Below are 15452 nucleotides of genomic sequence, written 5' to 3' on the forward strand. Positions count from 1 at the left end.
AATTTCAAATTGTATTATGCAATGATATCCCTATTATCTTTAATTTTACAGTGGAAAACTAGAGGAAAGGAAAAGCTATCAAAAGAAGGAGTAGCATCAGAAAAAGCTCAAATTCATTATGACTGACCCTATTGGACACACCTATAATCATTGCATCCAAGATTGTCTCATTTCACAAACACTATAATTTACATACAAGTAATAAGCAGTCATCCACTATTTACTTAGTAGCCATTAACGAGAGGAACTCACTACTTCCCAAGACTGCCCCTTCTACTTGTCATTAGTCTAATTGTTAAGAAGATTTTGCTTTCCATTGGCCCTCAATCCTTCTGACAACTTTAAGTCAGTGATCCTGGTTCTGCCCCCTGGGACCTAACAGAATAAGTCAAATGAAGGCATCTATCTTGTGTTGTTTGAGTTTTCTCCTCTCTACTAAAGGAAAAAAAAAATCTTTCGTTCCTTTCAGAAATCTCCATATGTTATGAACACTAAGACTTCAACATTTTGATTGCCTTTCTTTGGACTGTTCTTTAATGAATGCCCTCAGTAATCTGAGGTACCCAGACCTCAAGATAAAACTACAGATATGTTCTGACCATAGCAGAATACAGTGGAACTATCATTTCCTTATTAATAGAAAGCTATGATTTATTAATGCAGTCCAAAATTGCAATTTTTTGGCTATCATATCTCACTGTTTACTCATAAAGAAACTGCAGTCCATTCAAATCTTCAATTCTCTTTTTCAGACAAGCTGCTGTTTTTGTTTTTTTTTGGGGGGGTGGTTTCCATTTGGTCGACAATGCAAATCATAGGTCATCATCCTGCAACTGAATCTTTTGCCAGTCAAATCCATTCAATCTAAATAAAGAGTACCAGCTCAGCAATATATGTAGTTTACTTCCACTGACACCAGTTATTATTATTGGACATATCAAAGATTTCCCACCATGGCATCATAGGATATAGAGCTGGAATAGACTGTAGAGTTCATACAGTCCAAGCCTCTCATTTTATAGATGAAGAAACTGAGGCCCAGAGAGGTTAAGTGACTAACAAGGTCACCTAAATAGTTTCAGAAATAGGATTTGAAGCCAGATCCTCTGACTATCTCCCTTTTTTGCTATATTTTTCTTTGTAGATATCTTACCCTCCAGCTTCTCTTGGTAAGAATCTCTATTGTCCCAGATGCTTGAGTCTTAAGGGACAAGGACATCTGTTTACATGTTGCTTTTTTTTCTGGTTTATACTGAAAATTAAATTATAATTGGTCAACGTACCTTTTACTGCTATCAGTTGCATCCAATTTAGCCTTTCTTAACATATGTTGGAAGGTTGCTGTCTATCCTGATCTGAAATTATGTTCTACAAGGATTACTTTGAAACTTTTGAGTGACAGCATTTTTTTCTGGTCCCAAACTCCACCTTGTGAAAGGATAATGTTTCTCACTGTCAATGAGTCCCCAGCTGGCAAAAGCAATGGATTTATGACAGCCATCACTTTCATCACTCAAAACCGTTCCCAGGCCATCCAGGATGGCATCTGTGTGTAACAGAGGGGTTGCTTAGATCAGCCAAAGCCAACACTGCTGCATGTGGGAACCAGTTAATTAGATCCTTCAAGGCCTAGTTAAATCACTCATTCTGGAAATCTCCATTGTTCCAATGAAGCAAATTCATACTAGTTCCTTTGTCTTTGAAAGTATTTCTGAACTCCCGTTATGTTCATCTGTTTGCGGTTGCTCCTAAAAAGATATATATTGGTAGGAACACTGAAGTCTTGGTAATGGTGACATTATTTTTTTCCCAGAAATCTTTGATATTAACTCTTAAAATCCAGACATGGCTTCAGCTCATTAGAACTCATTGGATATAGCCATGTAGGGTTCATATATTTTTCTCAGTCAGTACTCATTCCCCCTTGGAATACTATGAGGCCCACATTTTTACAAGAACTCAGCAAACTGAGATTTTAAAATAAACATCTTTGGATACATATTAATAGGTGCTTAGTAAACTGACATTTGCCATTAAACATCTTGAGATCCATGGCTTTCACTCAGCCAAACACCTCTTCTTGCTCTGCTAGTATCTTTTCAAAGAAAATGAAGAAAGAAAATCAGTACTTTTAAGTAGTTCATATTACTCACCATATTGTGCAGAACACACTGAAAATCAATGAGTGCTCCAGAAATATTTTATTCTTTATATTCAAATTAATAGAAACTCAGTAAGAAAATGAAGGAAGCATCTCTTTTCCCCCTGTCATAAGGAACTGATAGTGCCTACTCCAAAAGTTTAAAATTCAGAACCATTAGTTGTTCAGCAAGCAATTTGGGACATCCTGATTTTTTTTTATTTAGCTATTTATTTATTAACATTTTTTTTCAGTTCTAAATTCTTTCTCTCCCTTCAGTCCCTGCCCATACATTGAGAAGACAAGCAATATGATACCTATTATGCATGTGAAGTCAATCAAAACATATTTCCATATTAGTAGTGTTGCAAAAAAAAAAGGCAACAAAAATAAAGTAGAAAAAGTATACTACAATCTGCAATCAGTGTTTATCAGTTCTTTCTCTAGAGGTGGATATCATTTTTTATCATGAGTCTTTTGGAATTGTTGTAGAGAATTGTATCAATCAGAGTAGCTAAGTCATCCACAGTTGATCATTGTACAATATTGCAGTTACTATGTATACTATTCTTTTGGTTCTTCTCACTTCATTTTGAAACAGTTCATATAAGTCTTCCCAGGTATTTTCTGAAATCATCCCCTTTGTGATTTTTACAGCACAATAGTATTTCATTAAACTAGATAACACAAGTTGTTTAGCCATTCTCCAATTGATGGGCATCCTCTCAACTTCTAATACTTTATCACAACTAAAAGAGCTTCTCTAAATATACATGTGTTTGTGTATGTTTGTGTCCTTTTCCTTTTCCTTTGATATCTTTGGAACACAGAGGTAGTATTGTTATTGCTGGGACAAAGCGTATTTACAGTTTTATAACCTTTTGGGCAAACTTCCAAATTATTCACCAGAATGGCTGGAGCAGTTCACATTTCAAACTACAATGCATTAATGTTCCTATTTTTCCACATTCCCTCAAAAACTTGTTATTTCCCTTTTACGCCATATTAGTCAAGCCAGTTGGTATGAGATGGTACCTCAGCACTGTTTTAATTTCCATTTCTCTAAATATTAGTGGTGTGGAGCATTTTGCATATGACAACTGATAGCTTTGATTTGTTCTCCTAAAAACTGCCAGTCCATATCCTTTGACCACTTATAAACTGGGAAAAGGCTCCTGTTTTTATAAATTTGGCCCATTTTCCTCTATATTTGATAAATTAGACCTTTAGCAGAGAAACTGGCATTATTTTTCCCCCAGTTCATGCTTTCCTTGTAATTTTGGCTATGTTATTTTTGTTTGTCCAAAAAATGTTTTAATTTAATGTAATGAAAATTACCCACTTTTATTGCTGTGATTTTTTCTCTCTTGTTTGGTCTTAAATATTTCCTTTTCCATAGATAAGGCATGAATTTTTTTCCCCTGTTCTCTTAATTTGCTTAAGATATCATCCTTTGTATCTAAATCATGTATCTATTTTGACCTTGTTTTCGTATACATTGTGAGAGGTTGGTCTATGCCTAGTTTCTGCCAGAATCCTTTCCAGGTTTGCCAGCAGTTTTTCTCAAATAATGTATTTTTGCCCCAAAAGCTTATTCTTTGTGTTCATCCAATGCTAGATTTGAAGATTACACCTTTGTAGTAGAGTTCGAGATCTGGTATGACTAAACTACTTTTCTTCACTTTTTTTTATTCACTGATTCCCCTTATATTCTTGATCTTTTGTTCTTTCAGTTGAATTTTATTATTTTTCTAGCTCTATAAAATAATTATTTTGAAGCTCAATTGATATGGCACTGAAAATTTTTAAAAAATTAGGTAAAATCATCATTTTTATTATATTGGCTAAATCAACCCATGAGCAATTAATATCTTTTCCAACCAAAACAAATGATGCATAATAGCAAAGAATACTAGAATGCTAGCAAGGAGATTACAACATTCTATCACAATGATCATACACTATGACTAAGTGGAATTCATATCAGGAATGAAGGACTGGTTAAATATTAGTAAAACTATCAGCATAATTGACCATATCAATAGCAAAAACAATAAAAATCATATTATCTCAATAGATTCAGGAAAAACTTTTAACAAATATAGCACTCATTGTGATTAAAAAACAAATAAAAGGAGGCAGAGCCAAGATGCTGGGGAAACAGGGACTCACTTAAGCTCTCCCCCAAATCCCTCCAAACACCTGTAAAAAATGGCTCTGAACAAATTCTAGAGCTACAGAACTCACAACATAACAGAGGGAAGAAGGTCTCCAGCCCAGGACAGCCTGGACAGTGGCTGGGAAGGGTCTATTGAACCATACTGGGAGTGGAGGGCAGCCCAGCATGGGCTGTGTCAGGACAGACCAGGTACGGAGGAGAGCAGGCTCAGGAGATCGGGTAGAGCAGGCCTCAAGACCATGAATCACTGAGCTGTAGCAGTTACCACAAATGTTACCCACAAAAAAAAGTTACCCACAAATGCCAAACAGAGCTGGTCAGTGGGAAAACTGCTGCATCTGGGTGAGAGAAGTGGGCTGTCTGGCCCCAGCCCCAGGGGCAGTGGAGGTAGTAGCAGCAGGAAGCTCAGGCAGCTGCTTCCAGAGCTCCAGCTTCAGCTGCTTCCAGAGTCCCTGGCTCACACAGTGGGAAAAATCAAGCAGTGGATCAGAACGGGAGTGCAGGAAGCATTTTGCTGGCACAGAGGCAGGATTCTCTTGCTTTGCCCTGCTTGGATCTGGGTCCTGGTCCTGGTTGGCAGTTCTTGGGATAAGGAAGAGCACTGGTGTGGCAGAGTTTGTGGCAGAGAGGGAGTCCTCCTGGTAGCTACACAGCAGGAAGGAGTGCTTGCACTCACAGACCAGAGCACAAGCCAGGAGAGGTGCATCATGCCACCTCAGAACAGAAGTAGATCTGAAAACAGCAGTGCAAGTCCCCTGAAACTTGGGACAAAGCACCCTCCACTCTGAAAGCAGTCATACCCTGACAAAAAGCTCAAGGGTCAAGTAGTTGGCTGGGAACATGAGCAAGCAGCGTAAAAGGACTGAGACTATAGAATCTTTTTTTTTTTTTTTTTTGGTGACAAAGAAGATGAAAACATACAGCCAGAAGAAGTCAACAAAGTCAAAGAGCCCACATCAAAAGCCTCCAAGAAAAATGTGAATTGGTCTCAGGCCGTGGAAGAGCTCAGAAAGGATTTGGAAAAGCAAGTAAGAGAAGTAGAGGAAAAATTGGGAAGACAAATGAGGGTGATGCTAGAAAATCATGAAAAACAAGTCAATGATTTGCTAAAGGAGATCCAAAAAAATACTGAAGAAAATAATACCTTAAAAAATAGACTAACCCAAATGGCAAAAGAGCTCCAAAAAGCCAATGAGGAGAAGAATCCCTTAAAAGAGAGAATTACTCAAATGGAAAAGGAAATCCAACAGACCACTGAAGAAAACACTACCTTAAAAATTAGAATGGAGCAAGTGGAAGCTAGTGACTTTATGAGAAATTAAGAAATTATAAAACACAACCAAAAGAATGAAAAAATGGAAGACAATGTGAAATATTGTTTCAACAATTCAGCTAGCAGCTACCGTGGCTGTGTAAAACCAACAAAAACCAGCACATGGAATGCTGCAAGCCCAGGTTCTTTTGATCTGCTTAACTAAGGAAAGTAACGTTATGGGGTTAGCAATCTTACTTTAATCCAGCATACAAATATCATTCACTTAATTCAGAGGAAAAAGCCAGCACCCTGAACTTCAGGGCAAATACAAACAAATTACAAACATCAACAGATAGACCTTGTCTGATTCAAATCTCAATGCATAGTTACCAGAATTTAACAAAGTCTGAACATCTGGGTTTACAAGCTGGAGGACTCTTAACTACAGCTGCCCAGAGTCTCCACATCAGCATACCACCAAGAGTTAGAGCCCTAAGCAGAAAGCTCTGTCTTCTCTTTTTATGCACTCTTTAGCTGCCATCAAATGTCATCTGAGCTACCAGAACTTATGCTCTTACTATTGGCTCTGGTCTTAGCAATTCCCCTTAGAACCCTGGAGGCTTCACACCCACATTGGCTTAGCACCTAATAGCTAGGGGTTTGGGGCCTTCTTGGGAGCAAAGATATAATCAGACCTCCCTTCATTAGCCCCACCTGGAGCCCCACCTTAGTTACCAATGCAAATATCTCATTGAAAAAACCACTGACCTGAAGAATAGATCCTGGAGAGATAATTTGAAATTATTGGACTACCTGAAAGCCATGATCAAAAAAAAAGAGCCTAGACACCATCTTTCAAGAAATTATTAAGGAAAGTTGCCGTGATATTCTAGAACCAGAGAGCAAAATAGAAATTGAAAGAATCCACAGATCACCTCTTGAAAAAGATCCCAAAAAGAAAACTCCTAGGAATATTGTTGCCAAATTCCAGAGCAGGTCAAAGAGAAAATACTGCAAGCAGCCAGAAAGAAACAATTTGAATATTGTGGAAACACAATCAGGATAACACAAGATCTAGCAGCTTCTACATTAAGGGATCGAAGGACTTGGAATATAATATTCTGGAGGTCAAAGGAGTTAGGATTAAAACCAAGAATCACCTACTCAGCAAAACTGAGCATGATACTCCAGGGCAAAATATGGACTTCCAATATAATAGAGGACTTTCAAGCTTTCTTGATGAAAAGACCAGAGCTGAATCAAAAATTTGACTTTCAAATACAAGAATCAAGAGAAGCATAAAAAGGTAAACAGGAAAGAGAAATCATAAGGGATGTTCTGAAGTTGAACTGTTTTCTTTACATTCCTAGATGGAAAGATGATATTTGTAACTCATGAAACCTTTCTCAGTATTACGGTAGTTGAAGGGAATATAAATATATATATAGATCAAGGGCACAGGGTGAGTTGAATAGGAAGGGATGATATCAAAAAACAAATAAATACAATTAAGGTATGAGAGATGAATATATTGAGAGAGGGAGAAAGGGAGAGATATAATGGGGTAAATTATCTCACATAAAATTGGCAAGAAAAAGCAGTTCTATTGGAAGGGAAGGGGTGACAGGTGAAAGGGAATGAGTGAATCTTGCTCTCATTATGTTTGACTGAAGGAGGGAATAACATACACACTCAATTGGGTATCTTCCCTACAGGAAAGTAGGGAGGAAGGGGATAAGAGAGGGAGTGATGATAGAAGGGAGAGCAGATCAGGGGAGGAGGTAATCAAAAGCAAACACTTTTGAAAAGGGACAGGGTCAAGGGAGAAGATTGAATAAAGGGGGACAGTATAGGTTGGAGGGAAATATAGTTAGTCTTTTATAACATGACTCTTATTGAAGTGTTTTGCATAATGATACATCTGTGGCCTATGTTGAATTGCTTGCCTTCTCAAGGAGGGTGGGTGGAGAGGGAAGAAGGGAGAGAATTTTGAACTCAAAGTTCTAAAAACAAATGCTCAAAAGAAAAGTTGTTTTTACATGCAACTGGGAAATAAGATAGACAGACAATGGAGTATAGGAATCTATCTTGCCCTACAAGAAAGAAAGGGTAGGGGGAATGGGGGTGGGGGGAGACTAGGGTGACAGAAGGGAAGGCAGACTGGAGAAAGGGGCAACCAGAATATATGCCATCTGGGGGCGGGGTGGGAGGGTAGAAATGGGGAAAAAATTTGTAACTCAAAATCTTGTGGAAATCAATGTTGAAAACTAAAAAATATTACATAATAAAAAAATTTTCTAAAAAAAGAAATACAATGGTCCAAGATAATTTGAAAGGACTTATGATGACAAATGCTTCCTCCCAAGAAAGAACAGATGGAGTCTATATGCAGATAGAAGAATACTTTTTATAATTTTTCCTTATTTTTCTTATTTGTTTTTTGGGGTGGTTTTTGGTTTGTGTTTCTTTCATGAAATGACTAGTATGGAAATATTTTTTGCACAATTGTACATACATAGTCTATATCAAATTGTTTGCCTTCCCAAGAAGGGGAGAAGAAAGGGAAAAAAGGAGAGAATTTGCAACTCAAAATTTAAAAAGAAACAACAAATGTTAAAAATTGTTTATACATGTAGTTAGAAAAAATTAAGTATAAAAAATAACAAAGAATAAACTTGACAGGTCTAAAAAAATAGATAAGAACATCTGTCCCTATACCTTCTTGTAGATGAGGGGGGCTCAGGCATGGCATATCACATACATTATGAGGGGTTTTCTTTATTTGCTTATTCTTACACATTAATCAGTTTGATTTTTTTCTTTCTCTCTTTTTTTTCTTTTCTCTTAGAAATATATTATCTTATGGATGGTAGTCTACAAGATTGATGGATACAGGTGAAAATTTAGGAGACAAAAATAAAACATACCAATTAAAATTTATTTTAAAATAAATTTAGTGAGGAACTACAGCTAATGACATCATTAACTGCATAACTGCAAAACAACAGCTGGCCAGAAGCCCAAGGGCAATAAAAAAGCGTCCCTCCAACAATGTGAATACCAACCAGTATTAACAGAGATAGGAAATGTGCTGCCTGCAAGGCATTTTGTCTGCACACAGCAAGATGGAAGGATTCCCTTGAGAAAGCCCTTGCTAGGGTCATTGGAAAGCCCCAAGAGGTCAGACAGTCACAAGTTTGAGAACTTAGAAGCCCTGGGATCTACAGTACTGACCAATGCAGTTCCATATCACTCAGACTGAGGCTCTGAGATACCTAACAATCTGTCCTGAGATTCCAGAGAAAATCTTGAAGATCAAAGACCAAAAAGATAAAAAGAAAAAGGAAAAAAAAAAAGAAAATGAAAAATCTATACCTAAAAGACAGAGAGAAGGAGTGTTCCAGGGAAGGTGGATAGAAGCAAAAGAATCGAGGGGATCCAGAGCAAGATCACCTAGGGAAAAACATTCCATCCAAAAGTGCAACAAAATATGAAGCTTGGCCCACACACAAAGCTTCAATTCAGAAACAAACTAAAGCTGGAGATAAGAGGAAATCAAAGAAATCATTGATCTGTATTAAAACTGATTACAACTATAATGCCATGACAATTATATCTAGATAACAAGGTTAAGGAAAAATGATGATGGTAGAGAACCATTGGTTTTTAGGGGTGCTCCAGACCCCAAACACTGACATGACAGGTCCTGCCAAATGAATTTGACTCAAGCTTCTCAGCCCAGGAAAGCATAAAGTTTATTAAGGATTCACCATATTGGGTTGTCTTAAGAAATCTTACCATTTGTGAGGCTTGTTTTCACAAGCGTGCCAGATTCAACCTACTGAGCTAGATTGAATCTGAGCACCTTCATGGAGGCAAGATGAAACTTATATACAGAAAGATTGTGGGAAGGATTGAGGGGTGGTCTGGGGTGACTAGAGGAGGGGTTTAGGGAGGGTCTTGAGGAGGAGTCTAAGGAGAATCTTGATGGGATTGGGTGACTAGTGGTGAAGACTCCAGGAAAACAAGAGAATGGGATTTTGATAGGATCAAGGGTAGGAAGCAGCTGGGCTAGGCCAGGTAGAGATTTGGGCCTAGTGATAAGGAAAGGCTTGTGGCCCTGGGCAAGGACAGATCTAGTGGGAAGATTCAAGGAGAGTTCAAGTGGGTTCCCAGAGAATATACTCCAGATTCAAGGGGGTTCCCAGAGACTGTACCCTCATCACAGAGACTCAAAGAAAAAAAAAAAGGGGGTGAATGGAATTTTCCACAGATTATATGAATACCTAAAAGAAATAAAGCAAAAGATAAAAAAAGAAATAATGGGTCTTGAGGAAAGAATTGCAAGGCAAATTAGTGTTTAAAAGAGATTGGTCATCCTTTCCCAAGAATGTAGTCCCTGAAAACGAGACTAGATAAAACATAAATCAATGATTCCATAAAACAGCAAGAAATCTTAGAACAAAATTAAAATGTTAAATAGATGTCATTTGAAAGTAATTTTATTTTATTATCTAATACACCAATGAATATAGCTTAAAGAAAATTAATTTGTCCTTAAACCTTTATAAAATGTCATATCTGGTTGGGAGGTAAAATTTCAAAAGATCCATAAAATAACTATTTTTTATGACTACCCTTGGAGAATTTGTAGTATGTAGTATTAAAGCCAAAAGGGACCTCAGAGGTTCAGTCCAAATCTTTTCTTTTACATATCAGAGAAGTCAAGTTAATATCTCCATAGTCAAACAGGTCATTTCTAAAACATAACCATATTACCACAAAATCTCAGAATTGGAAAGGTCCTTAGAGATTCATCTACTCAAAAGGACCTGAAATGAGAATCCTCACTGAGACAGAGACAGAGAGAGAACTTATGAAATGCTATGCTCTAGGCAGTCTACTAAGCACTAAGACACCAGTAAAAATAAGCAAAAATCAACCTTGAAACTAAATTTCGTTCTATGATACTTCCACCCATGACTCTGAGTTCCGCCATTTGGGACCAAGTAGAATAAGTCTACTCCCTCTTCCATTGTATTTGAAGATTGTTGTCATACATTCTCTGGTTTCTTCTTAAGCCTAAACATCTTCAGTTCCTTCAAATGACTCTCTTACAGCCTGGCATCTAATTCTGTCACCATTCTTCTTTCTGTCCTCTGAATGAAGTTGGGTTCGTCAATGTCATTCCTAAAGTGTGGAACCTAGAAGCAACCATCATATTCCACATATGGTTTGGTCATAGCTCTGCCAGCATGACAAGACCTGCTTTCTAATCCTGGTTCTCTCCCATGTGACTATGGCCAAGTTGTTTAGTCTCTCTGGTCCTTGGTTTCCTTAACTATAAAATGAAGAGGATGGACTAGATGATCACTGAGGTCCTATCTTGCACTAGATACATGATCCTGTCACTATGAGCTACCATATTTTGGATACAATGTCTCTATTAGTATGTGCTAAATTTGAATTTTTTGTTTCACTACCACCATATACTGGAGGGAGGGGTCCTGCAATGAGTCTAAAGATAATATATCTGTAGTCTATCAGCTCATGTCTTTTACTATGTTGTGTGGCCAGAGATGACATGTGAGTATTAAAGAAACCTTCTTTTTTATACAGAAGAATTTACTTTCCTCCCCCTAAGCACAGTGTTTTCCTTTACAGTGAACTTGGAAGGATACAAATGCAGCCCTTTCAGAAGCTGGCATGGAAGGATCAACTTAATTACATAACTGATCAAATATATGTCCTCAGAATCAACCAGAAAGAGAGTTTCTTGGAACTAATGAGCATGTTTGAGTAGTTGATGGATATTTAAATGGTAAAGGCATTTAAAATGATGAATTATAGATCCACTTAGAGTACATTTATCACATGAGTGTGTTTCTGGTCACTTTTTGAATCACTTCCAAAAGTATCAGTTTTGTATCCCATCTCACCCTTCAAATGAGGAGCAAAGAAAATATATTCATCAGAAATTGAAAAAGAAAACTACCCTGGATAAAGTCAACCTTCTTCATTATTGATGATTTCCTACCAGAAAAAAGGCTCATTTCTTTTTCTTTCCTTTCTTATCTTTCTTTTTTTTCTAACGTTCTTCATACTTTCTGTAGATTGGTCTTCAACCTTGCTCAAGATGAAGAGAAATGAAGAGGAGCAAAATGAATGTGGTAAGAGGGGGCTTGTATTTATAAAAGGGTATATACTGAGTTACTCTGCCTGCTTCCAGGTGACCATTTGTCCTAGCTCAACAGTTGTGTGATCCTGGGGAAGACCAAGGTTGCTAACTTCTTTGAGATATCCATGTGTGACTTACCATCTGAGAGTTCTGTTGATGACATACTAATTCCCCTTTTAACTGAATAGGAAAGATAATTGAGTGGATGTTTAAAAGAGAGTCACATGCACCAAGTTATTGATTATTTTCCTAGCTGAAGACTAAGTGATGATTACCGAAGCCTCTCCCATTAGAAGCCAAGAGATGGACCTCCCTTCCACCTATTGGAGTTTCTTGCTCCTCATCAGCTGCTAATGCCCTTTTAGATGACCTTCCATCTACTTTATGTATCTTCTTGTATGTGCCCTGTTATTTGTATGTTATTTCCATCATTAAAATATAAAATTCTCGAGGGCAGGGACTCTATTTTTGTCTTTCCCTGTATCCCCAGAACTTAGCACAGTTACAGGCACATTGTAAGTGCTGGAGAAATGCTCATTAACTGACTAACTGAATGACTTATTGACTTGAAAAAGACTTGGACCGTAGGCAATCCTTTAGACAATGTAGAGCTAAAGTAAAATGTAAAAATTTCCCAGTAGTCTTGAAAATGACGGCATGGTTTGATACTTTAAGTATCAACCACCCTAGACAGTACAATGTAAGTTATTTTACCCTGTTTTGTCTTTGTTGATGAATGCTTACAAGAGCCTTTGTGTTAAGCATTTCTTTTGTGTGTAGGAAATAAACACCCGCCCCGTACCTGAGCTATATCGTACCTTTCTAGTTTCTACTTTGAGTGAACCATCCGAGACATGAGCCAAACCTAAGCTTTAAATTAATTTTCCCTGGGGCTTTAGATTGGACTCTCTCTCTCTCTCCCTCTCTCTTTCTCTCTCTCTCTCTCCCTCCTTTTTAAAAGTCTATTTTGCTTCTGATCACCGCCTACCTTAATCTGCCTTTGTCTTTTTCATCCCCACTCTTTTTCTCTTATCCTTTGCCCCTACTACTTCCCTATTGTGTAAGATAGATTTCTATACCCAAGTGTGTATATATATATCCTTCCTTCTTTGAATCAATTATTATAAGAATGAAGTTCAAGCATTGCCCACCCACCCCACCCCCAATTCCCCATCCACTATAAAAGCTCTTTCTTGAATGCCTTTTATATAAGAAAATTTTCCCCTTTCTACCTCTCCCACCTTCTCCCAGTGCATTCCTCTTTCTCACTCCATTTTTTTTTGAGATCATTTCAATATAATTGACTCACACTCATGGCCTATGCTATATAAACTCCTTTTAACTGCTCCAATGATGAGAAAGTTCTTAGGAGTTATATGTATCATCTTCCCGTATAACATTGTAAATAGTTTAACTTTATTGAGCCCATTGCGATTATGCTCCATTTTTACCTTTTTATGCTTCCCTTTGAGTCTTGTGTTTGAATGTCAAATTTTCTATTCAGCTCTGCTCTTTTCATCAGGAATGCTTGAAAGCCATCTATTCGTTAAATATCCTTCCCCACGCCCCACCCTTCCAAGGCTTACACTCAGTTTTACTGGATATATTTTCTTGTTTTTAATCCTAGCTCCTTTGCCTTCTAGAATACCATATTCCAAGCCTTCTACTCCTTTAATGTGGAAGCCACCAAATCTTATGTGATCCTAACTGTGGCTTTGCGGTATTTGAATTATTTCTTTCTGGTTGTTTGAAATATTTTCTCTTTGACCTGGGAGCTCTGGAATTTGTGATAATATTCCTGGGAATTTATCTCTTTCAGGAGGTGATCACTGGATTCTTTCAATTTCTGTTTTACCCTCTAGATCTAAAATATCAACAGTTTTCCTTGGTAGTTGCTTGAAAGATAACATCTAGGCTTTTTCTTTGATCATGGGTTTCAGGAAGTCCAATAGTTGTTAAATTGTTTCTCATTGATTCATTTTTCAGGTCAGTTGTTTTTCCAATGAGATATTTCACATTTTCTGCTATTTGTTCCATTCTTTAGACTCTGTTTTATTGTTTCTTGATGTCTTATGGAATTATTAGCTTCCACTTGCCCAATTCTAATTTTTAAGTAATTATTTTCTTTAATGAGATTTTGTACTTCTCTTTCCATTTGGCTAATTCTGCTTTTTAAGGAGTCCTTTTCTTCAGTGAATTTTTGCACGTCTTTTACCATTAAGTCAATTCTTTTTGTTAAAGCATTTTGTTTTGTTTTGTTTTTTCAGTAATTTTTTCTGACTTATTTACCAAGCTCTTAATTATTTTCATAACTTTCTTATCTCACTCCCATTTCTTTTCCCAAGTTTTCCTCTACCACTATTATCTGTTTCAGGAATTCTTATTGGGCTTTGGTTTAATTAAGAAATTTTTGAGGATTTTTTTGTTAGTTGTTTTCACATTATTGTCTTCTTCCGAGTTTATGTCTTGGTCATCCCTGCAAACATAGTAGCTTTTTATGGTCAATTTTTGTTTCTGTTTGCTCATTTTTCTAGTCAATTTCTTGATTTAGAATTTTATGTTGGAGAAACGGGGCCGGTGTAGGTCCGGGACACAACTGGCGCCCTGTCTTGGAGGCCGGCGGCTGCGTCTTTATTGCGGCTCTCCCTGGGGAAGCGAGGGGTGAGGTGGACATGGCGGAAGGGCCAGAGGACCTGAACCTTCCCAACGCCGTCATCACCAGGATCATCAAGGAGGCGCTCCCCCACGGCGTCAACATCTCCAAAGAGGCCCGAAGTGCCATCTCTCGGGCTGCCAGCATGTTCGTGCTGTACGCCACGTCCTGTGCAAACAACTTTGCGATGAAAGGAAAACGAAAGACCCTAAATGCTGCTGATGTGCTATCAGCAATGGAAGAGATGGAATTTCAGCGATTCATTTCCCCTTTGAAAGAAGCACTAGATGCATATAGGCGTGAACAGAAAGGTAAGAAGGAAACTTCAGAGCAAAAAAAGAAGGATAAAGATAGAACAGATTCCGAGGAGCAAGACGAGAGCAGGGAAGATGATAATGATGAGGATGATGAAAGAATGGAAGAGGAAGAGCAGAATGATGAAGAAGAGGTTGACAATTGAGCTTCATGGAGAGAATGTCGAGTCAGACGATAAGAAACTTGGGGTTCAGCACTGTTGCCTCCATTGTACTGTTTGACAGAGAATTCTGTGGCATTTCCCTACACTGCTAAGAATGTTTATATATGAGGACCTGAGAATACTTCTTGAATAATCCCCAAACCAGAGTTTCTCTGAATGAGATCTGATTTCATTTTACATAATCCATAAATTGTGACATTTTGACAAGGTAGGTTATGCCATTTAATCAAGTTTTTTGGGAAAAAATGTAGAAGATTCATATATTTTACTTCCTGTTTTATGACCCAAATTTCATAACTATTATTTAGGAGCTGTAGAGGCAGCTGAAAATGGAGAGGTTTGAACTCTGAACATGAGCAGCCTGTGAAAGATTGATTATAGCTCATTGAAAGAGTAGTAGAGGCACTCTGGATTTGGGGAACTATACAGAAAAGTCTGGGGTAAAGAATGCAACTGTCATCCTTTTGAAGCTAACTTTCAGCAAGGTTCTCCTTTCTTTGGTTTGTAATAGCTTCCTAAGTCTTCCTTCACCTACTCTCTTGCTGAGTTTGGAGCTTGGTCTCTATTTG

At 37.6% G+C, this 15452-nt stretch overlaps 1 protein-coding gene across 1 annotated transcript; it reads left to right on the forward strand.

The window, feature by feature from the left end:
- Positions 1–14424: 14424 nt before the first annotated feature.
- On the forward strand, positions 14425–14879 carry LOC118848868 (DNA polymerase epsilon subunit 3-like). The gene has a single exon (XM_036757906.1). The coding sequence runs from the start codon at positions 14425–14427 to the stop codon at positions 14863–14865; it is 441 nt and encodes a 146-aa protein (XP_036613801.1). The 3' UTR covers positions 14866–14879.
- The last annotated feature ends 573 nt before the right edge of the window (positions 14880–15452 follow it).

The sequence above is a fragment of the Trichosurus vulpecula genome, chromosome 4 (genome assembly GCF_011100635.1).
Source record: "Trichosurus vulpecula isolate mTriVul1 chromosome 4, mTriVul1.pri, whole genome shotgun sequence".
Classification (NCBI taxonomy): domain Eukaryota; kingdom Metazoa; phylum Chordata; class Mammalia; order Diprotodontia; family Phalangeridae; genus Trichosurus; species Trichosurus vulpecula.

Bases quoted from the DNA above. Each gene is read 5' to 3' on its own strand.
- LOC118848868 (XM_036757906.1), top strand. From the start codon at position 14,425: ATGGCGGAAGGGCCAGAGGACCTGAACCTTCCCAACGCCGTCATCACC.